Source organism: Brienomyrus brachyistius, chromosome 11 (genome assembly GCF_023856365.1).
Source record: "Brienomyrus brachyistius isolate T26 chromosome 11, BBRACH_0.4, whole genome shotgun sequence".
Lineage (NCBI taxonomy): Eukaryota > Metazoa > Chordata > Actinopteri > Osteoglossiformes > Mormyridae > Brienomyrus > Brienomyrus brachyistius.
In genome coordinates this window covers 15,325,649-15,352,105 of record NC_064543.1, presented here as the reverse complement: position 1 = coordinate 15,352,105, position 26,457 = coordinate 15,325,649, and the positions used below count along the sequence as shown (strand labels likewise).

The 26,457-nt window shown below is 41.2% G+C and overlaps 1 protein-coding gene across 1 annotated transcript in view; it reads right to left on the bottom strand.

The window, feature by feature from the left end:
* Nucleotides 1-26,457, bottom strand: part of LOC125704029 (polypeptide N-acetylgalactosaminyltransferase 18-like) — an 88,603-nt gene that overhangs the window by 6,409 nt on the left and 55,737 nt on the right. The window contains exons 5-10 of the mRNA XM_048969309.1: nucleotides 25,614-25,811; nucleotides 24,861-24,975; nucleotides 19,243-19,428; nucleotides 17,204-17,341; nucleotides 14,776-14,871; nucleotides 6,783-6,947 (exon numbers count right to left, since the gene is read on the bottom strand). Of these exons, the coding sequence (XP_048825266.1) occupies nucleotides 6,783-6,947; nucleotides 14,776-14,871; nucleotides 17,204-17,341; nucleotides 19,243-19,428; nucleotides 24,861-24,975; nucleotides 25,614-25,811 (898 nt within the window). The remainder of the gene's footprint in view (nucleotides 1-6,782; nucleotides 6,948-14,775; nucleotides 14,872-17,203; nucleotides 17,342-19,242; nucleotides 19,429-24,860; nucleotides 24,976-25,613; nucleotides 25,812-26,457) is intronic.

Sequence of the window (26,457 nt, the reverse complement as noted above, 5' to 3'; positions counted from 1 at the left end):
ATACAATGTCCAGCAGGTGGGGATGCCTTGCATAACACTCATACTGGTTTTCCTGCCACTGCAGGCATACCTGGCATTGTACAGTAGGTGCAGTAGAAGGAACCATTAGTCCCATACATATTTACAGCCCATTGAATCCCACCTGCATCTGTCTAAAAGGGTTCTTGCCACTAGGCCTAAATGTCCAGGTGATGTGCAACCATCGAGGTCATTTTATAGACATTGTCGCCAAGTGGCCAGGGAGGACACATGGTGCTTATATCTGGTTCAGCTTTGGAGTGTCTCAGATGGCAACGAATGGTGTATCAGCTGGTAGCTGGTTATTGGGAGACAGCAGGTATCTACTAAGCAAATACCTGCGGATTCCAGTGTTGAATCCCCACACTGTGGCTGAGCAGAGGTATGTCACCGCACACCAAAGAACACCAGACTGCTTTCGGTATGTGGAAGATGTGAATCTGCTGCCTACATGAGTCCTTGGAGCTCTGAGTTTTCCCCCTGAATGCTGCTGTGCCGTTTTTCTTATGGGCACTATGCTGCACAACATTGCACTAATTAATTATTGCATTAATTACTTTATTAAAATATATTTTTGGCCAATTCCTCAATAAGTTGTTTAAAGGCTTTTTTGGAGAAGTAATAGTTTCCTTTTTCTTCTTACTGCTCTCCACTGCCTGTTTTTTTACGCAGAAGCAAAATCACATTTTGAGCCCATTTTTATATTTTTAGCAAATAGGTTAATTTATTTTGGTCTTAATTTTGATTGCTTTGGTGTCTTTCTTCTTAGTTTATATATTTATGTTTTTTTTTTAATCTACATATAGCTGGTGTGTCAATCACATAACATACTTCATCATTGAAATACACAGGAGGGGGCAGCATGGTGGTGCAGTGGTTACACTGTTGCCTCACACCTCTGGGACCCGGGTTCGAGTCTCCGCCTGGGTCACGTGTGTGTGGAGTTTGCATGTTCTCCCCATGTCGTCGTGGGGTTTCCTCCGGGTACTTCGGTTTCCCCCCACAGTCCAAAGACATGCTGAGGCTAATTGGAGTTGCTAAATTGCCCATAGGTGTGCATGTGTGAGTGACTGGTGTGTGAGTGTGCCCTGCAATGGGCTGGCCCCCCATCCTGGGTTGTTCCCTGCCTCGTGCCCATTGCTTCCAGGATAGGCTCCGGACCCCCCGCGATCCAGTAGGATAAGTGGGTTGGAAAATGGATGGATGGAAATACATGGGATCGATGTTCCTGTAATCGGCAGTCTAGTTTTTTTTTCCCCACACGGAGGCTGGGGAGGAGCCAACAAAGTACTACTTAACGTTCTTTGTTAATTCTGAAATAACGAAGGGTTATGGGAAACGCACATAGATCTCACTAAGATCGATTGCTTTCGGGAAAGTCACCCCTGATTAGTTTACAGAGGGGCACATTTACTAAATAATGACGTGGTGTCAAAGATCCACTTCAAATTACATTCTTCCTCTAAATCAATATTTTTAACAAATAACATAAGTATTGACAGTATATATCCACCAAAGATAAATACACTAATTCTCTCATTTCATTGAACATTCAATCATGTTATATACACAGAGAATAATTTTCCATACATACTTAAATGCTTATTTAATATTGCCTAATCATTTATAAATACAGCCTATTTTAAACATTAGTTTTTCCGCAGTGCATCATATCCCAGAGATCATATCCTTACTGACAATATGAAGGACAAATTTCTATATTGCTTGTCCCTGATCATCAGAACTGGTTATTAAAAAATCAGCCTGTTTATTAGAATTTATATAAATACAAAATCATCCATGACGGCAATTCACTGTGGCTAATTTCTCTTCTTACATGCCCATAATTTAGTTGACTCACTTCAATTGTCCCATAAGAGGCCATCAGTCTCATTTGCTGACACACTGTCTGCAGATGTTGTTCTTGCCAGCAAATTTCCACCTTTACAAGGCTTCCTAACACTTACACCATCTCACTACTAGTACCCTTGCATGCATACTGCAGCATTCCGCTACCCTGCCTTCTCTGTGTTTTCATTATAAATGCCCTTCGTTAAAAGAGCCAGGCCTTCAATTACCTGCCATCCTCATTCCTCTAAGCCTTCCCCTACATCAAAACCGAACCCATCACAACACGTGATTATACCTTAATTGCTAGGTTAGGTAAACCCTATTTAAGCTGACTGCCATCCTACGCTGACAGGCTGCGTATCAGTACCAGTCACTGTTTACAGGGGGAGGCCAACCGGCTAATCGGTGCTCAGGATCCATCCCCTTTATGCTGCTGTGAACATACTGCACTCTCACCTGCAAGGGAGAATTCCAGAGAATTCTGGAACCAACGCGAATGAGGCCCAAAGAACCAACCAAGCAGCATTAAAAGCAAGCTGCTCTCCAGAAGGGAATATGGGATGAGGATACAACAGAGAAAAGCTTATCTTGCTCTTAACAACTGAAGATATGAGGCCTTAGGGCACTTATTTACAAGCCCTATATCTCTGTGTAAAGCTAGAGATATGTGACCACTTCAGTGCTGAGGATTTTGTGTAATAAATGAATGAATTTTTGGCAAAATATAAAACTCCCAGTTCTACCACTGGGAAATATATGCATTTGTAATCCAATTATTTTAAACAACCCTGATAAATCCTTGGAAGCCAAATGTTTTTTATTCACAATAATCTTATATAAAATATTTTTTCCATAACCTATTGGCTCATAAATTTTGTGTATTTAATTTATAAGTTCTTATTTTATTTTTAGGACTACAGAAAGATAAAAATAATATTTCTATATATATTGTATATATTATGCTCGATAATATGTTTCCACAAAATGACAAAAAACAGAAGAGAGGAAATGGAGACCCCCTTTCTGCACGTCCATATTCAGCTCTGACACACGTAAGCTATTTATCAGCTCAAATGAATCATTTCATATGACGCTGGAGCCATAATTTCCTGGATCAAGTCCCCTCTACTGCTATATTCATTCGCAAAACAGTAAGCTGTGACGACAGGGGCTGAGATGAAGCTCTAGACTTCAAATCAAAGAAACTCTCCAGAGTTAAATCACCTTCAAAATTTTATTAGCAGGTTCGATCCTGGTCATCAAAGGGCTAAAGCAGGGCTGATGGATTGGGAGGATGAAGAAAGTAAATACTGGGAAGGCACAGTTCTGTGTGGCTGGGTAAGTGATCCTGGAATCAGGGGCTGATCTAGGGTCAGAAGATATCTAGGTCTTTGTCACACAGCAGAGAGAAGCTGGGCTTCGCTAAAAACATTGGGGGCTTAATCTCTGTAAACAAAACCCAGTCCTCGCCCATGCCTGAGCTACTCTTAAGATCTGATCAAATGTGAGTTTATTGGTGATAAAATTGTAGGTTGTTCTATGTAACCTCTGATGGCCCAAATTTGCATTAAAAGTCAAAGTTTTTTAATTGTTTTGTGTCAAGTACAGTAATAAGATGTGATAAAACTTATAAAGTGCATATTTTAAATAGTATGATTTCTATTGCCTGAACGTATTTCATGCTGAATATAGCAATTACGTTATTAGGAGCTGCACTATTCCCAGTATAACCTTTTATGACAATGACCTTCCCAAAATGATAAAACTGTACTACATATACTTTTCATTTTTAGTCTTACTGAAAAAAAGATCTCATACATTGCATACTATGATGTAAACTAAAATATGTAACAACAATGCTTGGTGATAGATATACGCAGCTATTCCTGTTTGCTTTCTATCCACCCTGCATCTGTCTATCCAGAAAATATTTCAATTTTAAATAAGCTCATTTGCATAACTGATTCAGATTACGGATGGAATTTAGGGAAGACAACTAGTCAGTCTGAAAGCTCATTTGTCATCTACTGTACATCTGAAAGATTTCAATTCTGGTTGTCAGCCACCAGGAGAGTGAGGAAATGAGTGAGGTGGAGAAAACTATAGACGAGTGAGAGGAACATCACTCCCCAATGACCAGCATACAATCTTAATCATTATTTTAAATGTACACTATACTCTGCTGTTAACTGTTTGTGGAGCTTAGTGTTGTAACAGGGATGTCATGTTATATTGCAGATCTCTCTCCGTGAAGCTAAACAACCCCAAAATATGTCTCTCTAGAGCATTGTTTCTAAACCCGGTTATCTGGGATGCTGAGACAGTCCATGTTTTTGCTCCTACCGGGAGCAGGGAGGTAGCAAAAACATGGACTGTCTTGGGGTTCCATGAGGACCGGGCTGAGAAGCACTATCAATGCGTGCTCTTGCTAGTTTGACATGCCTGTTCATATTCCCTGAATTAGTTCCAGGTTTCATCACCTTCTGGATAAAATAATAACAACTCCTTTACTCTGAAGACACAATACAATTGTTTTACCACACAGCTGAATGAGATGACAAAGCAGGACTGCATACAAAATCAGAGCTCAGCTTTGCAAAATGATGATTTTAGCTCTGTACCCCTAAACAGAAAAGCAGTGCCTGCAACACTTAAAGCCAAGGATAGCAACGGTTATTAGTACATCTCCTGTAAATGGTGTGCGACCATTGCTGTAAATACTTTCCAGGAAATTGCTCATCATTCATTTATACTTTCTTTTTTTATAACTACATTAATAATAATAAATAATAATAAAAATAATAAAAATCTAAAATAAGGACATAGCTCTTCAGGACGTCACAAAAAAACATGTAACAGTCCTCGTGCCCTAATGACACGCTGTACCTGTGTGCTGTCCACAGTGATCACGAAGCTCTCCGCAGCCCAATTACTCCTGGATAATGGACCTGCAGCTCACTCTACATTACTGAGTGCAATTGTGGGTCCATTAGCAGCTGGTCTCTAGCCTCCATCTAAATCCCAGGCCTGCTGAGATGTTCCACATCACGGCCAACATAATGGCTGGTATTGAAGGAAAACACATTCACCTTTAGGAAGGAATCATGCTAAAAGAATTATGTGGAGACGGGTATTAAAACGACGCCTGCTTTATCCTGCTACACCACCTAAACAGGAAGCCGTTGGATACTGACTGCATAGACTTCCATACATCCATCCATCTTCTGCCCTATTCAGGGTTATGGGGGATCCAGACAGGCTATGTCACAGGCTATGGGCTCAAGGCAGGGAACAACCCATCGCAGTGTACGCTCACACACCATTCACTCACACAAGCACAACAACAGGCAATGTGGCAGCTTCAATTAACCTCAGCAAGTTTTTGGACAGCAGTCCCCCCAGAGTCCCCCCAGGAGAACATGAAGCCCTGGTAGAGACTTGAACCCTGGTCCCAGAAGTATGAGACAACAGTGCTAACTATTGCTCCACCAAATTTAATATAAATCATAATACCATAGAGGTTTGTTTTCAAAGCAAATGATTATTGTGTCCTAAAGCACAGGGGAAAAAACGAACAATAAGAATGAAGAAACGCTAATTATCTGTGGTTAATATATCTTCTTGCTGCTGTTTGCATGTTAAATTCCCCTTGAATCTTTCTGTCTATCTTACATCAATCAATCAACAGAATAAAAAAAAGACTGAGAATTAGCAAGATTAAATGTACCACAATGTATAAATTCTATGAAAAGATTTTTGACTCTTCAGTTTGCACTTTAATTTCGTTGACACTGATCGGGAGGATGATGCACGCAGTGTCTTCTTGAGTGATACTAGACGGTAAACCTGAAGGAGGCTAAAACACAGAGGAGATCCTTAATCCTTAAAGTACCAATGAGGTCAGATGTACAAAAGAAAAACATCTAAGCCTTTATTGCCCACCATTTCTGCAGACCCCCCACAATAGTTTGAGTTTAACCATCTCAAACATCATTTCAAATCCAAAGCTTTTGCAAACCATGATAACCTGCTAGAAACAAGTATCAATCAATTATTAGTATTTGTAAGCATTTTCTCGGAGAAATGAATCGGCATGATTCACGTGTGCATGCCTACTCAGAGGCTGTCGCTGTGGCCTCACACCTCCGGCTTGTGTGAATGTCCTCATGGTCCTCTGGTTTCCTCCCACTGTCCAAAGACACGCTGAACTGATGTCTCCCAATTGTCTGTATTGTGTGATTGTGTGTGTGTCATGTGATGGTCTTGCATGCCTTCCAGAGCCTTCCTGGCATAAGCTCCAGGCTCCCCGTGACCGGAGGTGGAAAGTTCAAATCCAAAAGTACAAATCCAGGCCAAGATTTTGTTTCAGCCAGCTAGTTGAGTAAAAGGAGAGTCACATTCACGGAGCAATGTTGGTTGGAACAAACCCTTGGTCTGGATTTGTACTTTCTAGACCTGAATGTTCCACCTTTGCTCATGACCATGTGCCACATAAGCATTAATTTGGCGGATGATTTTCAGTGGACCTCTCATAGCTTCTCATTTTTGATACTAAGAATAGACTTTACCGTGACAATGCAAATGAATGTCATCAGCATCTACTTACTACTTACAACTACCTTGAATTGAGTAATTCAATTCAATTCAATATTATATAGCAATGTTAGAGACCAGTGGGCCACAGGGTTCTCGCTAGACACTATTTGTAAGGACAGTTCCTAACGAGGCCAAAATCAGCCAAGGGAAATTCAAATCATGTTCTTAATAATCAGCCTCATTAAAGAAGATTCCATAATGTCTCCTTAACACTTTCATTTGCTGAATTTTCCAGTGACCTATAACTTTACTTAATTACCTAATTCTCATAGATGCATACAGAAGGATAACTTACGGCATGTGCCACAGTCCCTTACCTGAGTAAAGAGCCAGTACAGTTTCATTCGCTTGGCCTTGGCATAGCTGCATTCGATGAGCCGCGGCCTGCTGTTGACGTCAACCAGGCACTTGTTGTCGTCGTCGTCGATGGTTGGGCTCAGGACGCCGATGTGTAGCTGCTGAGTGCTGGTGTAATACACATTCTGGAAAGGCAGCATGCAAAACCACACAGGATTGCTAAGCTGGTACTTAAAATATAGAGACCACAACAAAACAAGAGATTTACAGAACTGAACCGTTTATAAGAACTTTTTATTCAGTATAACAATGCAAACAAACAATATACTATTTAGTACATATATGAAAAGTGACTAACATGTATTTTGGAAATGACTGGTTGACTGTTCAAAGGTTACTGAATAATTGAGCAATTGTTGATTAGATAATTAATTTTTAATGGAAAAAAACTAAGTGTATTTTTAAACATCTACCCATATTTTGTTAAAATTGTTTGTGAATAAAAATCTCTTTGTATTGTCACTAGTATTTTCACTTAGTGAACCACTCAAATGAGTAAAATTGACAAATGACTTCAGCTAAACGAATACCGGCAACTATGATTAGTTGTGAGAACCACGATTTAAAAAAAATCATAGGGGTTCATGTGAATCCATTACAGCTGTTTTATATAGAGGTATAAACTGATGATGGAAATATTCCTTTTGGTTTCACTTGCACTACTGTGTTAAAGCCATCCATGCCCAGACCGAGAAGCCCAAATACATCCAACCCAGACTCTCTTACAAGCTCTTACTTCCTCCTAGTTCTATGACACCTGCAGTAAAACCATGAGCAACATAATAAAATGAACTACTTGCAGGCCACGATTAAAAAGGAACATCTCCTAATTATCATAGGAACGTAACAATGTCCATTGATGTTCTGAGATTACAAATTCCGATAAATACATGAACCTAAAGGATGTGCCGTTTGTCCTTGGTACCATAAAGTGATACTTAATAGAGGTCAGTGATATGAACCCAGCTCATGCATGATGGAATCCATGCTAGTGGTACAATAAATATAGATTGGAAAGAAATAACGGCCAGCAGTTTTTTTTAGGGCATTTATTCCTGAATAACAAGAAAGAACTAGATTTTGGTGGTTAGCAAAAGCGCTCAAATTAAGCAGCGGGAAGCTTTTTAGGCAACTCCGAGAATGTCCTGAAATTTCAAAGCACCCCGTTGGCTAGCAAGTAAAAGAGATCTCTGCGCACACACAGGACTATGGGAGTGCTGGCGTGTGGACAAGACAGCTGGGTGTCATTACAACAAGTCCCCTAACAGCTGGCAAAGACAGATGTGACACTACCATTGTGCAGCTTCGTCCTCGGCACAGTTGTTTATTAGGACGAATTTCCACGATGACACCATCTATTACACGGGTTGCATAGTAGTATTAATACTCAGATTTCATTCAGACGGAGGATGGTGCTTCCATCCTGAAAAACATTCCCCGATTGACACGAGCTGGTGCTCTTCAAGGAAATGCTAATGAAACGTTAACAAATCCTTCATTCTAGTTTAAATACACTTTAAGTCTCGAATTTATGCAAAGACAAATTTGTTCTGGATGCAGTCACACGCAATTCCCCTGTACTGTTCTGTTTATATTACTAGCAGGCTGAATTTCTTTATAATTCACTGAGTGTTCGTTTAATGAATTCAGAACAGGATTACTTAAGTATTGGATTTGAAGCTGCATGACTTATTCAAGGCATTTTGAGGAATGTGAATAATGTGAATTTAACCTTTTTCACTTTTTGCACATTGTGTAACAAGTAAACCCATACTTAACAATATTCCACTCTCAGCAAAAAATAATTGTAATGAAACAATTCATGCTGTATCCCACAATGTTCAATGTAAGTGATGTAAAGAACTAAAATGTGTGTTTTATAGGTGATTTCTACCTATTTAACTTCCATATTAATTACATAAAAATGTTATTCAGGTAATACTGTAAGGTTCACAAAGGGTATCATCAGCCTGCTGTAATATGAACAAATGACAGTATTTTTTTCATCAAGTTTAAATATTTGACACTGAAAAATTCTCCACATCATTCTTCCCCAGCTGTGAGTGAAACGCTTTCACACAGAGGAGGTACTTTATACTTTAAGGTACATTGCCTGCTGACTTCACTTCACTTTCACTCCTAAGATTTTTATTTTTCCAGAAAACCTTCGCTGAAGACTGTATGCATTAGTCTGGAAAGCTACTGCTGACCTGTAAATGAAACAATATGTGAAGTGAAATATCACCAAAATATCTGTACCCCTATGTCACGGAAAAACATAATATCAGTACAGAAGCGATTCAACTTTATTTGGTGATTCATCCTTGTGTGATGGAGTGACTCTCTGATAGGGAATTCTGTGTATTCTGGGTGCCTTGAGAGCATTGGATTAAAAATGTGGCAGGGAACAGCGAAATATCCTCTTTACCTTCAGTAAGCTGTAAAGCGTAATCTTATTTACTCCGCACTCCACATTTCCATAAGGAGCTGCTGACAGTCCTCATCAAATTACTCTTACTAAGTCTCCCTGAATTCACTCCTTCGTTCCATACTTAAGAACAAAGGGGAAATAACCATATTGTTACTCTTATTTTGTATTCAGTTTTCCAAGTCATGAAATAATCTAAAGGCAAATGAGTTCAGCATAAAATAATTATTTTTAGCTTGCATTTGGCAGATTACATGTATTTACAGTACTGAGCAGACGCCTTTGCCCAAAGTGACGCACACATGGAGCCAGAAAGCAGAGCTAGCACAGCTCTCCTGGAGTAGTTGGGGTTAAGGCCCACACTCCAGGGACCAGGGGTGATACAATTGCTATTCCAGGGGATTTGAACCCATGACCTTCCAGACATGCCAGAGAGCCCTCAACCACTGAGCTACCCATCAGCCTGGTACAAAAAAAAAAATTTTTAAAAAGGTCTTGAATCCTTGAAATGTACATCTATCTTCAATAAAACTATATGAATATCATGATAAACATATGTTTATACTTAGAAATCCAATGTTATTAACAACAATTACATACCATCTTATGTTTACAGCCAAAAAAAAATATTTATATTTAGTTTCTACTGCTTATAAAATAGATTGTGCTGTATTGTAACTGTTTCGTAAAATATATTTATCCCAGATAAATAGCTAAACGATATGAAATCCGAATGCATATCAACAATTTATTTTGGGATGTGATGGACCGGTATTAATAGACATTACATTCATTTAATTAGTAGACACTGTTATCAAAAGCAAAATATGTCAGCCAGTCCCTGGAACAATTGGGGGTTAAAGGCTTTGATCAAGGGCCCTACAGCAGAAGCACATTGCAAGCACAAAGCACTGAAACTGGGATTTGAACCGACAATCTTGTGACCACAGGCGCAGCATCCTAACCAGCTGAGCCACACACCACACGGAGAAAGAGTTACATGTACTGGTAATTTTAGTGGTAACTGATGATCACAAGCAGAGCCCAGCCAATCAAATTACACTTTTCACTCAAACCTCTTTAATGAAACAGATTGGAGAGCACTACACCTGCTGTGTTGAAAGCTCTTCTAAAAATAAATTAGATTTGCTGCGCTTTCACAACAACAAAGCTATCTATTTTCAACATTCAATTCTGTATTTCTGTTCTATTTATTTAATATTTATTTTACTGCTTCCAAATTGACCGCAAATTACTTAAAGTTAGCAAAAGGATTATAGCAAAATGCAAAATTTAAGGAAAGTATAATATGTAAGTAGGGCAGTGCTGTGGAAGGCACTGTTACCTCACATCTCTGAGGGCGGGGGGCAGATTTGAGCCCCCCACCCTGTGTGAAAGTTGCTCCCTGTTTCGTGTGGGTTTTTTATGGATATGCTGGTTTGGTCCTATAGTCCACAGAGACAATGGCGACACTAACCAACAATTAGATAAAATAATTGCAATGAAACAATCCACAGTGTGCCGTACATAGGGTGTATTGGTTTATGCGACAGTGAATTTTCACCTGTTTATCCTCTACGTTAATCACATCCCACGATAGATCGGTATCCGGTCCAGCGTTTTCAACAGCACTGTACCAGGTGCAGATGTGACAGACACCATCCCCTTTGTCATACAACCCTGCATCCAACCGGCACTTAGAAAACAGGCTAATGGATAAAAATTGAAAGAAACCCTGGCATCACATGTCACTTACTGAAAGCAGAAGCCAATTCTTAACATCACAAGATACAATTCGTATGGTTCTAAAAGGTTTTCATAATCATGTACCCTGGCGAAATGCAGCTGATCTGGCCTGATGTGTTCCCGCTGAAATATAAGGAGGATCGCTTGCAGTGGGTATATGAAATAGCCCCCCCCCCCTTTGGCCTGCGTAGTGCCTATGGTAGGTTGTGCTTCACAGGGTTCATGTAGAAAATGCTGAACTGTGCAAAGCCCGATCAGCTGCAACCCCCCCCCTCCCCCCACCTCGCCAATCTGTCTAAAATGAATGCAGGGAATGCTGTTCACATAGCAGAAACTTGTGTATATTTCTATCCCCACGCTCAACCCCAAATCTATTCGCAACTCCGACTGGCTGGGACCAAGTCAAAATTGTGAACGTGACAGATGATTTCTTCGGCTGTGCCTCCACATCAACAAATCTATATGTTTAGTACTTTTTGAAATGAGGTTCATCTAAGTATAATAGTTCAGGGTAAATTCATCTCAAGCACAAATCTACAATTGATTCAAGAACCAAGGTATGAAGACATTTCAAAGTCTAAAGTCATGTGGGAAAAAAGTCACCTACAATAAACCCTTAAAGATGCCCGATAAAGGCAGTACAGGCTAATTCTGAATGGCGATTATTTGCAACCCATAGCAAAAATATAAGACCAGTCAACAGCGTTCCTCTACTTTGACTGATGTTAATTATATTATTGTCACAGAGGAAAAAAAATGATCTAATTAGGCAATTTATGGGGTAAATTGTTACAGGCTTGGAAAGGAAGGATGATGGATGGTTTAAAGACATTCATATAAGAATAACTGCAGAAAATTACAGTATATTGCATATTTGCCCATTTCTTTATGCCTGTCCAACAGCGGGTCCCCACATGAAAGATTACCTGGAAGTTCCCTGTGATTGAGCTTAATGTCCACAGACCATTTGAGTCTGGATGACACCTCGGAATGACACAGGGCAACTTAAAGACGTGAGCTGCCCCATGACTCTGTGGCACGACCTAATGACCGCAGACCCCTCTGTCGCGCATTACAGGTTGTCGCCGGGTTATGGACGAGATCCAAAGCTGAGTCTAAGTCGGATTTGTGGGTAAGTCGGAATAAGTACAAGTCCCATGTTTATCTTAGTATATAATACTTATTTTACCTTTCTTTGCACCAAACACTTCCAAATACATTAAAACATATCAACTACCATAATATTATTATTATTAAATAATAATAATAATAATAATAATAATAATAATAATAATAATAATAATAATAATAATAATAATAATAATAATAATAATAATAGGGGCGGCATGGTGGTGCAGTGGTTAGCACTGTTGCCTCACACCTCTGGGACCCGGGTTCGAATCTCCGCCTGGGTCACATGTGTGTGGAGTTTGCATGTTCTCCCCATGTCGTCGTGGGGTTTCCTCCGGGTACTCCGGTTTCCCCCCACAGTCCAAAGACATGCTGAGGCTAATTGGAGTTGCTAAATTGCCCATAGGTGTGCATGTGTGAGTGACTGGTGTGTGAGTGTGCCCTGCGATGGGCTGGCCCCCCATCCTGGGTTGTTCCCTGCCTCGTGTCCATTGCTCGTGTCGTATCCCTCGTGACCCAGTAGGATAAGCGGTTTGGAAAATGGATGGATGGATGGAAGAATAATAATGATACAAGAATAATAAAAGTGACTACATGGTCTGTTTTTAGGTACGAGCTGTCCAAAAGTCAGGTGTTCTTAACCCAGGGACTTGGTAACATCGTATACATATAGGCGCAGAGACAAACAAGAGCTGCTGCAGTTTGCAGATATGACTTGGCGGCATGTTGAATCTGATGGGTTATTTGTCTGAATCCAGCGAGTGCGAGAACTCGTATTGTGAACAGTGTCCTTGGCTGGATTATCCGTGCTCTCCATAAATAACTGAAGCTGTTTTTTGCTGAAGTGGAAGAACCAAACATTATTCCCTTATGATGGACTAGTAACCAAATTTCATTAGGGAAAAAAAAAACTCAAGGGCACCATATTTAAATCTGACTCCACTACAATGGTGTTTTGCAGCCCGGTCCTCAGGAGCCTCCAGACAGTCTATGTTTTTGCTCCCTTCAGTCTCTGGCAGGGACCTCAGAGGGAGCGAAACTGTGGACCCCCTGGGGGTCCCTGAGGACCGGGGTGAAAAGCAGTGATCTAGTGGAGAAGGACTGCAGTAGAACATACTTGGTCAGGGTCATACAGGGGTCTGCAGCCTATTTCCGCGTGGCACTGGGAGCACGGAAGCAGTACACCCCAAATGGCAAACCATCGCAGGGCACATACATGCATAAATATATGATACTTCAGTATAAAATTCCACTTCTATGTTTAAATGTAACAAATTACTGACTGAATATTTACGAGTAACACAAAATCTGTGTCATGCCAAGATTATTCTGCAGGATGACTTTGAGACAGTTATGAGTAAACACGTCTGTGGAGATAATGTCCTCTATGACCCCTGGATTACGTGCTCTGTCTATACACTTATTTACTCGATTCACACCCTACAACCTGCTCAGTCATTTTTACATTCATGCATTTATAAATTATCTCAGCGCTTGCTAAATTTTCCTCGCTGCACCTCTCTTTCAGGACCTAAATATTCTTCTACAAGTCTGAATGTGTAGATGTGTAGTTCTACACCACTGGAACGGAACTTGTCACTGTGGCGCAGAGGAAAAGAACGAACAGCAAGGTCACAATAGTGTTTGCATTAACTAAGCCCTAAGACAACTTACTAAACCAACCGCAATCGGTAGGTCGAGGGTTGACTAAAACTTTAACAGATCTAGCCATACAAGAGCTGCACACAAATATGGACGAGAACAGATAGCTGAGAACTGTTAGCAGCCTCTGCACTTATAAGATTTGACAGTCTCTATTTTCTGATAATGTGAGGAAAAGATTGTAGACGTTGAGCAAATAAAATGGCAGGTATTACTGGTGCATGAATTCTTTGTAGTGCTCTCGTTCCAGCTGGAAGCACCTCTCCATACCTGCATAAGTATAACATGCTCTTTCAAGCACACATCTTCTTTTGCATAAAAACGGCCATCAATGGGCAGCTGGACATAGCTAGTACAGCTACAGAGTATAATCCTTGAAATATTAACTTCTGGTTGATGGGAAAGCTTGACACCTTTCGAGGATAATCAGTTGCTTGGTCCTGCCTGGTCCTCTCTGTGTTTTGTGTTTCTCTTGCAGGTATCTCAAGTAGGTGTAGGTGGATACTCTTAATGGCCCAGGCATACCTCTAGGGGGAGATAAAGGCCTCCTGGTCGGATGTCATTGGACCCCTAATGTCCAGCACCTTTTGGATGGTTAAGCACACACTAATTTTCCAACACCTTTCCTTTAACCTTCCACTTTCAATGATGTCTAGCTCACGTTGTGATTTCACATTATTTTTTTAATAAACATTATGAGGTGAATCTAATCCATGTGTGGTCTCCCTTTTCATGTTACATTGCCCTGAGCAAGGCTTGTAACAGTAGCTTAATTATATGGCCGTCAAGCAAACTATACCAGACATAAAAAGTAATGTGGTCACCTTTTGTTAAATCTCTGTAGATATTACATGATTTAATAACATAGTAGATTGTTTGTTGGCTCAAGAAAAGTACTTCCTTTTCCCGTTATAATATTGAGAATGGATTCTACGCAGACACACAAAATGATCTTGGGGATGGAGCCGAAACCCGGAGATGTTTACCTGAGGTGTCATCCCATGACAGATGTAAAGAATCGGAACATTGTCAGTCTCAGGCCCCTGGTCCAGGCACAAATCAGTCTTCAGGGAATTCTTCAGCTGTAAGCGACGGCAGAAAATGGGAAATCAGGAATGGGCCAGAACAATTTAGCTTGCAACTGTACACAGCATTTGGGAACCTACATGGGCTAAAGAGAGGTGTTCGTGTGCCTTCCGGCCTACTAATCGGCTTATTTGGCACCTCTGAGAGAATATTTCCCCACTGTATACACTGTACTATGTCTGCCTCTACACTAGCAAAGAGAGGAGTTATTGAGATAATTTTAGACAAAGTAAGCATCCTTCCCTATTTCACAGCTAAAGCCATGAAAAATGAAAGGATTACAGAGAGGTTCATAATACTGGGCCTTGGAGCAAGAATAGAATGGTGGAAAAAATGCATTCTGCCATTAAATTCTGCTACCTTTAAAATACAGAGATTATAGAAGCAAATATTGTGATTTAGACAAAGCACTGGCAGCATGGACTTTTTGAGAATTGTGTTACTGTGAAAAAACAAAGTTATACGTTATACTTTTATTCTTAAACGAGGTTTGCAGTCAGTGAATAGACCCTCATATAAGACTTTCCCTTTGAATTGGAAACACACACACACACACACACACACACACACACACACACACACACACACATATATATATATATATATATATATATATATACACACACATTATATATATATATATATATATATATATATATATATATATATCGCCTCATAATAATTTCATATATATATATATATATATATATGAAATTATTATGAGGCGATCGGATTTCTGATGTGCAGGTAACAGCTGTGAAATGGCTGAAGGTTTTTTGAGCTACACTGAAGTAAGCTCAGAGTCCACTGGAGGGACTGGCTGTAGGACACTACATAGGGAAACGGAACAAAGGGTGGAGTTAGGGTAGAACATGGCGGAGGAGCTGATGCAAGACCATAACCCTATTGTTAATGTCCTCAAAACAAAAAAATTCAGCTCGGTTTAATTGGTTGTGCTGGGATGGTCTGTTAAGCTCCCAACCAAACCTTGTGGAAAATTCAATTTAAAGCTTAAAACCCAGACACAGATAAGAAAAGATAATGTGCGTCTATGGGATACGCACATAACAAAAAATAATAAACAATGTTGTCTTCTCTTTTTCATTAAGAGAGGAGGTATTTCTGGGTGTTTAATCAGGAATGAAGTTTAAAGCCGCTGCAATATGAGGGCATTCCTACACTAATAGCGCTCTGAAATCGTCCGTGATGAATGAATTTTGAGACGTGACTGGCATGGTCAGACACAGACTAAGAATCTCAGGAACGTCATGAGACCTCTGGGATGCCTAACCCCTTCGCTAGGCTTTAATCAGGCTGATATATTCTCCCAACTGCTTCCACATTTAATTATGATGGTTCAGGAGCACGATCTGAACCCAGCCAAATCTATATTTCAGCATCAACTTATATATATTACTTAAAAACTGTATTTTTGAGTTTTCCATCAATAAAGAGTAAGAACATAAGAGCTACGAGGCCGCCCTTCTGACACCAGGGCTTCTGGTGAATCTCCATTTATCCACAGAGGACACAGGAGTGCAAGGCTTTCCCATGAACACAGCACTGGTTAGAGATCCACCTCCACGGGGTAAAATATTTATGTGCACAAAGTCCCCTTTTCAGTTTAACCCTAACCCTGCCCACACATAAATCAGGACCAGCACAGTGCCTCCGCGAGCTGGAGATAGGTGGTGTTCTGCAAATACACCAGGAGCGTACACACATTTCAGCCGGGGCAGACGGGATAAGGCCTGTAACCCTAACCCCTCTCACAATGCAGTTGGTATGTTTTCTGTGCTGGACTTTGGAAGTTTTCGAAATATAATTTTCTTATTTGGTTAAAAACAAAGTGAGCAATAACATACTACTATTACTACTATACTACTACTAATAAGCTGAGCAAAGAAGTTGGGCACCTGTATGTTTTTCAGTTTACTTCATATGCAACTTATTTTGCAACAGATTTGTCTATTCCTCCAACAGCTTATCCTGGTCAGGGTCACCTAAAGCTTATCCCAAGCAGCACAGGGCACAAGGCAGGAGAACAACCTTGGATGGGATATAAGACCATCAAAAGACATTTATGCACTGGTGCGTTATGGGTAATTTAGAGAAACCAATTAGCCTAATTGCATGTCTCGGACTGTAGGGGGGCCCATGTGACATGGAGAAAACACATCACCCCAAATGACACTGATGAATGAAAGAATGAAGTATATTGTGGACTGTGATTATAAAATAATATCAACATCTCAGTACTGAGAAAGGCAATATTCTACAATAAAACCAGGAATAATCAGAGATGAGAAAAGGCAGCTGAAGCCTCACCACTCCGTAGGCGATGGTATCTGTATACATTCTCATCTCAGAGTAGATGTTCACCAAATACCACCGAAAGGTTTTGCATCGCAGTTTCTTCCTAAGGGCCTTCCGCTCAGAGACATCACCAATGTCAATTCCGGAGTCCTGAAAAAAATATATACAGATAAAATCACACACACACGCACACACACACACATACATGCACACTGTGGGTCCAAGAACAGACAGAAGGGAAGTTTTTTGCATTTCTGAAGCAACTGCCACACTGAAAAAAATGTGAATCGCGATTTTTTTCCTTAGAATTGTGATCGCGATTCTCTGCAACGATTTTTTTTTCTTAAATTTGTTTTTTTTTTTTTTTTGCACTAAAACTGCAAAAGGAAAAACATCACTGTGCCAAACATATGATTGATCTAGGACTAGCAAGTCAACTTCTGACAACAGAAAAGAAACACTCCATTGGCCATTTAATTAGAGTAACCAAAACAGCCAGTGTGATTTAAACAGCAAGGTCGAAAATGATTAGAATTGTCTCGCAGAATGCATGCAGTACTCATGCAAAAGCAACAGTGGTAAACTTTAAACTGATTTTTAAACAAGGTTTTATACTAGGTAATCTTGAGAAGGAATACTCATTAAAATCGCAAAACCTGGTAATTGTTCAAGTTTTCCTATGACAGAGTAAAAATGTTTTAGTGAAACAAACTCCCTGCGCTATAATGTCCAGAATTGAAAGCAAGAAAAAGCCTGATCTTAATCTATGTGACTGGCGAAGTGAGAATTGCAGATGCACAACATGCGACGTTGATATTAATATCGCGCATCGGCCAGCCCTATAATGTACTGCCATTTTTCGAATTCAGTACAAAATACCCTGTCTCGCACTGTAATGTCATTCTCAGCTGGTACCGGTTCTGTGCCAGTGGAAAACCAATATATTGAAGTACCGTATTTTTGGTAATCTCGTGAAGGTACCTGGGCCTATGGGAAAGTGCCTTTTAAAGAGAATGCAGAATTATGGAATGCTTGAGAGACTCTGCGGAAAAGTGGGAGGGTTTGGTTTTATCCAGCTGATGTAAAACAGTACAGAAGAACCTTTCTAATTTTCAAAATGAGATCGCATAGAGGTGTGAATCGAGATTGCATTTTTTTTTTCACGATCAACGGTGCAGCCCTACTCCACTCAATATCCCATTATGTTTTATATTTACATTTCTTTTCCATGAATGCGTAACGATTTCATTAAAATAAAGGGAGACCACATATGACTCTGAACACCAACTTGGTTCTGATTTATCAAAAACCATACAAAATTGTTTATAGTAAACAATTCCTTCAGTTTCTGAGTGTGTGGCAAGGGCTGTGGCATTCCTCGCTTCTATCTCAGTCTATGCAGGACCTCTGCTGGCACGGAGCCCATTCCTCCAGGTCCAGAAGGAGAAGCAGAAAATCATCACTGACTCTCACTGCAATCCTTTCTGAGGGGAGAAGCTGGCTGAGTCAAACAGCAATAAGTTGGTAGAGACTGGTATATCTGGTGTTTAGGCAATGGTTACATTTTTGTTCAACATTTTGCTTTTGATTATTTCATTCTTCTTTGATGATCCAAATGATGTAAAAATGAATTGAAACAGACAACCGGGTAGCATCCCTTTGGAATCCACAAACTCCTTAGAGAAAGGGGGTAGAAGTAAGACAGCAGGATATTTTATCAAATGGAGGAGTGGCGAGACACAGGTTCTCTCTTTACGAAACCTCAGATATTCGGATGTCCAGTGTTTGTTATTCACGTAATAAACACTCCTGACAACAGACACTCGACATCACAGTCACAGACTGAGAGAATGCAGTCGAGGCCAATATTGTTAAAGCAATACTACAGAGCTTCAATGTTCAGGTTCTAGGTCACATACTACGTTTTGAATTTCACTTTAGAGTGACTCTCCTAAAGCATCTCATAAAGCCCAGCTGAGGTTCATCCTGGAAATGACACCATGTCCTGACAACTGCTTTACTGTGTTTAACCTTTACATGTATAAACTCACTTCTTGTGGAATGTTCCAGGCCATGTAGACGTGGCTCTTAAACTCATCCATCCAGACCTCAGCCACTCGGAGGGCGTTCCTGCGCACGTGGGCAGTCAGGTCCTCTGTGTAGGGCTTGTGGGCTCGTTCGATATGTGCGATTCGGGCACAAGGCAAAACCTCCACACTGCCTCCGCATTGCCACACCTGCAGTTACAAAGGCACATATGGGCTCATAGTTAATTCAGTACCTGTAGCAGTTACAGAAACTAAGAATAAATGCTACATGAAACTATGATAGTCGACTCAGTTCCGATACATTACAAGGTTGGCATAAGGTTTTAAATGAGAATTTTCGGAAGTTTTCTGAAAGATGTGTACAGCTTGCAAAGGCCTGAAGGGGACACGCAAGAAGCTTAGTAACTCGTAAATGCATAACATTTATGTACATTACTGGACTGGAGGACACCCAGCCTGTTTACACGATATCTGGCATTGATCTCTGTTTCTCGTATTTTTCTAATCTTTTTGCTTCACTTGCTCGCCATGGGGACGAAAGCATTTTATGTGGTTTTCCAGATCACAGGGGCCCGCGTCCCTAATCCCCTGGATGTGGACGGGTCCATTGTATTTCCTTAATTAGGCTGGAGATGTTTCAGCGAGTATGTTTAATGAAACTTAGCCCTAGAGCATGATGCCCAAAACCTGGTACCTCTTATCAGTCAATTCATGAATGTACCCCTATTTGAATAACAGATTTGAAGCCCCTATCGATCATTTGGATAATTTTCCTTTAGAGTTTTTCCCCCCAATGTACCAAAAAAAAAATAAAAAAATTCAAATGACTTTATACTTAAATTTCATTACACTCGATTGATTTTTGGAGCTTTATATTAATGAAAGGTGTCTTGGATATTGCAATGCAGAAAATGTTTGGTTGTCAGGTTGTGTTGCTAAGGAATGTAATGTTACACTTTACCAGCTTATTACCCAGCATCAGACTCTAATACCCAAATAAAATGAACCTAAACTATGTCAAAGTGAGCCGTTTTAACTCAATGCGGGGTAGACAAATTATTCTATCCACATTTCATTTAACGCTAATTTTTCAAGTCTGGTGAAATTATTTGCCAGCAGCTCTGAAGATTTAGGGAAGACAAACTGACACACGCGTCATATATTATTTGCAATCACAATTTGTTCTAGATACGGTTTAAATTAACTTCCATATATAGTCGGACTCCCAAGTCCCTGACCAGGATCAGTGAGTAAAAGACAGATAGATAGATATAGCGAGACAAGATAAAGCATGTTTAGAATGGATATGTGGCTTCTATAGAAAATCTGTAGCAGATTTCAATGCTGCATACCTGTGGCCTGGAATGCATGATGCACGTCAAATAACACATGATAATACAGATTGATTGTTAGGGGTAAGGTGAGTCAATTATAACATCTGTGTTAATGAGTGTCATAACCTGAATCCGGTTTAATTTATGACCAACTTGATGCTAAAGTCAATAGACATGATGGCGGCAGAAAACACTGTATTGTCTTATCGGCCTGCTTTTGAGTGCTACTCTGCATTAGGTGCTGAGAAAGGATGTTTGCTTTTAATGGAAAGGTCCTCTGTGTTCAGATACGTTTCTCCCCTGTCTCCTCATCTCTACGAGACAAGCCCCAGGGACACCGGGACCTGGCGTGTTTCCACTAAGACATAGGAGGATTGACACAAGCACGTGGAACTTGGCCTTGGGGGGGGGAACTATCTACAGTATGGGTCCCCTTCACGAGGCTCACTGGCAGCTTCCGGAAAGCCCCGCGCAAACAGCATTTGTGTCATTGGGCCGGTAGACTGGAAAGGAGAGGAGCGAATGAAAGGAGAGGAAAGAGGAAGGGAGAAGTCGTTGGAGGAAAAAAAAAAAGCATTGATCGTAGACAGGGGCCAGGGGAGGGGCAGGGAAGTGGAGATGTGCAATCTCCACACAGCGGTGGGCAGATGAAAGATAGCCAAATACACACTGAAAGCCTGACGCACTCTGTCACCGAAGGACTCCCTTCACACAATGCAGTTAACTGAAGCATAAGATGTGCCAGAACAAAGAGCGAGGTCTTTAGAATGGAAATGCAGAATGGGAAGGTTAGCGTCACTGCCAGCTTAGCGCTTTTCAAAGCCAAGCGTGCGCGTGTGTGTGGCCGAGGACCGTCTGGCAGGAGCGGCAGACAGCGGCAGGATGATGCGCGGACGTGCGGAGCTGGAAGAGGCTGCCTCTCATCAATCTTACTATGCCTCGTTGTGTTAGGAAGATGGATGAATGGCGCCTGAGATCACCCCCCCGGTCTGGTGGCGTTTGTGTCTTCGTCAATCATGCGGACGCGCTCGCACCCGGAGCCATCACCCTTGAAGCACAGAGCTGTACATGATTCAGCTGCTCGGCCTCAGGCAGGTTTATTTATTTATTTTTAAAAAGAGTGATACTTTGCTATCTTGTGACTTAAGTTGGGTACCTCTTGCTCAAGTCTTGACCGGGCTGTTTTTACAGCATCTGCACAGTCGCATGCAGTCATCTGCGCAGCGTTTGCAGCTCCCTTGCATCAGAAGACACTGGACTGCTTAACCTCTACTCTCCACTAATCTCAGCTGTCAGGTTATGTGGTTACATAATTTACATTTTTATAGTTTTCCCAGAAATTATGCAATTATCAATTTATGTACAGGTTACTGGCTATCTACATGATTAACACACAACCATTTGTGCTTGTTTCTTATAAACATGATGAAAGCATTTCTGACTGCCGCATGCATCCCACATTTGGGCCACATACTCACCTGTCATTGGGATATTATGTTGAACAGAATGTTAAAACTATGTACAAGACATAGCTCTCTAGTTTAGTATCACTATGCCTGTTTTGTTCAGTATTTTCTTAATTGTAAATAATGCTGGGCTAGGGTTAGGTTTAGGGTTAGGTTTAAGGTTATGGTGCTGCCAGTGTTGGCAGATTGAGTCTCATCTCCTGTGTGTTTGTGTGTATGAGGATTGCGTTTTATTTTGACGTTGCTTGGACCATTTTTCAGGTCCCCACAAAGATCTGTGGCTGCAATCAAAAAACTGAAAATGCCTAAACTCTTGTATTTTGTTTGTTTAAGGTTATGGCTGGGTAGGGGTTAAGGTTGTCATTGTGGGGATTAGGGTTTTGCCCATGGAAATGACCCTGTGTCCCCCCTGTGTTGTGCAGGTTTCCTTCAGGTACTCTCCTTTCCTTCCACAAAGACATTCAAGCCCTATTTACACGTAGTTTTAAAATGCATCTTGGGCGACTAGATCACAGCCGAAACACACTGCCGTTTACGCCTGTGACTACCATGCATCTCCAAGGTGTCCAGCTGACCACTTCTCTTTAGATTTTGTTACCACCTATGTTACTTGTTAGGTCAAATGGCCCTCACACAGTTATTGTGATATCCTTGTTGGGGATGCATCAGGGTGCGTTTACGCTATAACAGATATGCGGTGAAGCTTATTCCCGACCATCTCGGAATGCGGTTTCAGTGATCGGATCCCAATGCGTCTTGGTGGTCGTTTACATTTGTATTTAGCACCCATGCATTTTAAAACCAAGTGTAAACAGGCCCTGAGTTAGGCTAAATGTCATCTACAAATTGCCCATAGCGTATGACTGTGTGTATGTGCCCTGCAGTGGCCTGGCACCCCACTGACGATGTACCCCTGACTCGTGTCGTGTCCGGCCTGGAACAGACTCTAGGCAGCTGCCACCACCATAACCTTGACCAGAACAAAGAGGGAATGATCTACATAATTTTGATTTTTATTTCTGGACAAATTAACAATGTGTGAGTCGATAAGATACATAAGCTGCTTCAAGTTAAAAGCAAACAGCTAGATAGCTAACCAATTAATGACAGTGGGCATCAAAACACTGAAAAGAAAGGTCAGAGGATTAACTACTTTAAAGTCTATCTAAATACTTTTGCGATAAATTACAAAGGGTAAGACTTGTAACTTTAATCAAGAAGGAAAACACAACTGTCATAGCTGACTGATCTCGCCTATAACTGTTTGTCACGTGCAAATTGGCTTGTGATTTATGCATTCTGGGGGGACTGACCCACAGCTCATAAGGCTGCCACGAGATTATCTACAGTGATGCTAACAATCTGTGACTGTTTTCAGAAAACGGAACAATTATCGACATTTCATCGCAGCTTGTTACAGATGTACCATTAACACCATTTCTGAACGTGCCACTGGTTTTTGGTCACGCTTCACTCTGGAATAATCAGGCCTGTTCCCTATAACCTCCTGAGTACTAATTGATAAAAAAAATAAATAAAAATCTTCAATGCACGCATCACATTTGCATAAATGTGTTATAAGCTTTACTGCAGTGTTTAATTATCTCCATTTCTTCTTTCTTTCAGTCTGCTTGGAAATCGCTAAGAGTAATGCTGACTGGATGTGATTCATGGCAGCAGATTCACAGGGAAGACAGGATGCCATCTGTAAGTGCTCAGAAGCCGCGCCTGTGCAGCCTCTATATCCTGCCCCCCAACGCTGCCTTCATCCACTTTATTGTTTCTAGCCCTGACTCTCAAATGCCCTGGCCTCTGGAAAGAAATTCAGACTTCCTCTTCTGTCCCTCTCCAAAATATAAACCACGCAGTCAGCACAGCAGACAAAATCAACGCTAACGTCTCCTTAAAGGCTGTGCCATACGTTCAGCCGTTTGCGGTGCTGGACAGAGCAGAGCAGCGAAGCTAATCTGCATTATGGGTTTTGTTTTCTTTTAAATCTGACAATGTTACAGTGTGGCAGCATGCAGACCTAGAGTGCAGCAGTCCTTGAAAGTTTCAGGCTTTGATTCTACACCAGCTGCATTTTCCTTTCAAATTGCAACCACCCCTGTCGCTAAGCTCCGTTGAAACAAAATGGGTCAGTGCACCCGCGCGGAGTCGCTCCACTGGCACTGCGCTGTTCACAGCAGTGGTGAGCACAAGCAGCAGGTCCACTGTATGCTGCAGCACTCTCAGTAGGGGGGCCCCGCCCTCCAGGACCGGGCATAGCTTTTTTTTTTTTTTTTTGGACCCTGTGGCCGGAGCCAGTGTCGTGGTGCGCGACCGGCTGCCAGCTCTTGAACCAGTGCTTTACCTTCTGTTAGATGCCTCATTACAGGCCGAACCAGCACAAATTATACCCGCAGTACAAAATTACACTTCCAAAAAAAGGCCTGATTCCAGTTTACTGGTTTACCAGTTTAGCCCAGCTTGTGTGCTTTTACCACTTGTTTTTATTCCTGTATTAACCAGTGCTTGGTAACTATCTTTGTTGCATCTTCGTTGAATAAACAGAATCAAACGCTGTACCTATGATTATAAGGACATTGGACAGGATACAACATTGGCAGTTCAACTGGCTAGCTGATGCAAACACCATATGTCCCTATAAAATGAACTTCCTATCAGTCCATTAAAAAAAGGCCCTTCTTTATACGGTTTATAAAATGCCAACCCATGAATGAGAACGATGAAGTCAAAGTGGTACGTATTCTGTTGTTGCTGTTGATGATGGTGTGGTACGGCAGGGTCTGCTGCACATTAAAGTGGCACCAAGACTCACCCTGATGCCCAGCTCCACATTCTCACCCCCGTAAACCTCCATTCCTTCATCGAGGAGGCCGATTTCCTCAAAGTACTGCCTGTCCACCACAAAGCAGCCAATCAGGGCTGGGCTCCTGAGAGAGAAGCAAATACAGCAGTCACTGAACAGGAACTGTTTTCTTCATTACCTTAATCCTCCTCTGTAACGCAGGTCAGAGTGATCATTAAGACTGTAGTCTTAGTACCTCCTGAATGGTGTCTTTTTTTAAACAGTGTTATCGCTGCACGCTCACATAGGCAGTGTCTCTCCATATCAGAGCCAAATGAATCAGTTATGCTTCTCTGGGGGTTTTGCGATCTGGCACCACAAATATATTTGCATCTGTAATCACCGGCAAATGATGTAGAAAATATTTTCAGTCACATTGGTCCACAGGCTTTTCTGCAGCGCCCTGTCATCAGCAGAGTGCATAAACAGGGACCTCTGCTGCCGCCGATCAATAAAATGCCCACACTGTTTACATGTCTTAGGCTGTACTGGATTTATAGAAGGACGGTTAAACTCTACATTAAACTAAAGTGATTATGAATAAGATTTATATGTAGAACTCACATCTGCTGCAAGCTACATCAGCGAGAACGCTGCAATCATGAACTGCCACGGATTATTCACAGACATCGGCATGCTATTCACTGAGGTGTTTAAGCGACACAAACATGGTGTTTTCAGACTCATAAAGTGGAACATCTCCCAGCATATCGTCCTAGTTACCTGATTGGAGCGGTATTGTTAGCCAAGTTCCACCATGACTTGGGTGGGTTCAGGTAGCGACACCATAACTCCCAGTCAAACCCTTGTGCAGACAGTGGGTATTCCTCAATCTCGAAGGTGTCGTACTTGATGTTGTCAAACGAAGGGGAAATGATCCGAGTTCTGTCCTCCTTAATCCTCAGCAGAATGGGTTCGGCCCTTAAAATTGATCGATGATATATTAGTTATAAACCGTCTATATAAGTATTTCTCATCCCAGTTCTTCAGGACCCCCAGACAGGGCACATTTTTCCTCCCACTCAACACACCTGAAGCAAACAAAATAAAGAACAAACAAAACAATCAAGAATACTGAAACTGGTGTCTTGGGGGCTGGGAGGGAGCACACATTTTGACTGTCTGGGGGTCCCCGAGGACTGGGTTGACAAACAATGGTCCATATGAACACATCCATCACATAGGAGGGGCAATTTGTTGCATACCGATTGGTTTCAGTTTCCGTAGAGCTCCAAACTCTGTTTTCTATGTTGGGAATGTCAAATGTCAAATCATTTTTCACACATGAAATCCCTCCAACAATTACACGTTCAACACTTACAGAATATTTCAAAGGAAATCTGTCACATGTTAAATATGCGTCTCTTTGTTATGATGACACATGTCAAGGCAGGATATAATGCTACAGGCTTTAATAAACCTGACTCACATCATTTGGCTAATTTGCAGATTCCCTGACAGCGGGGGAAAAAAACATCCTCGTCTCAATGGAATACTATGTTCTTTCTTGCTTAAATGTGATTGGATTTTATTAGTGGATTATAGCAAAATCCCACAATGAAAGCAC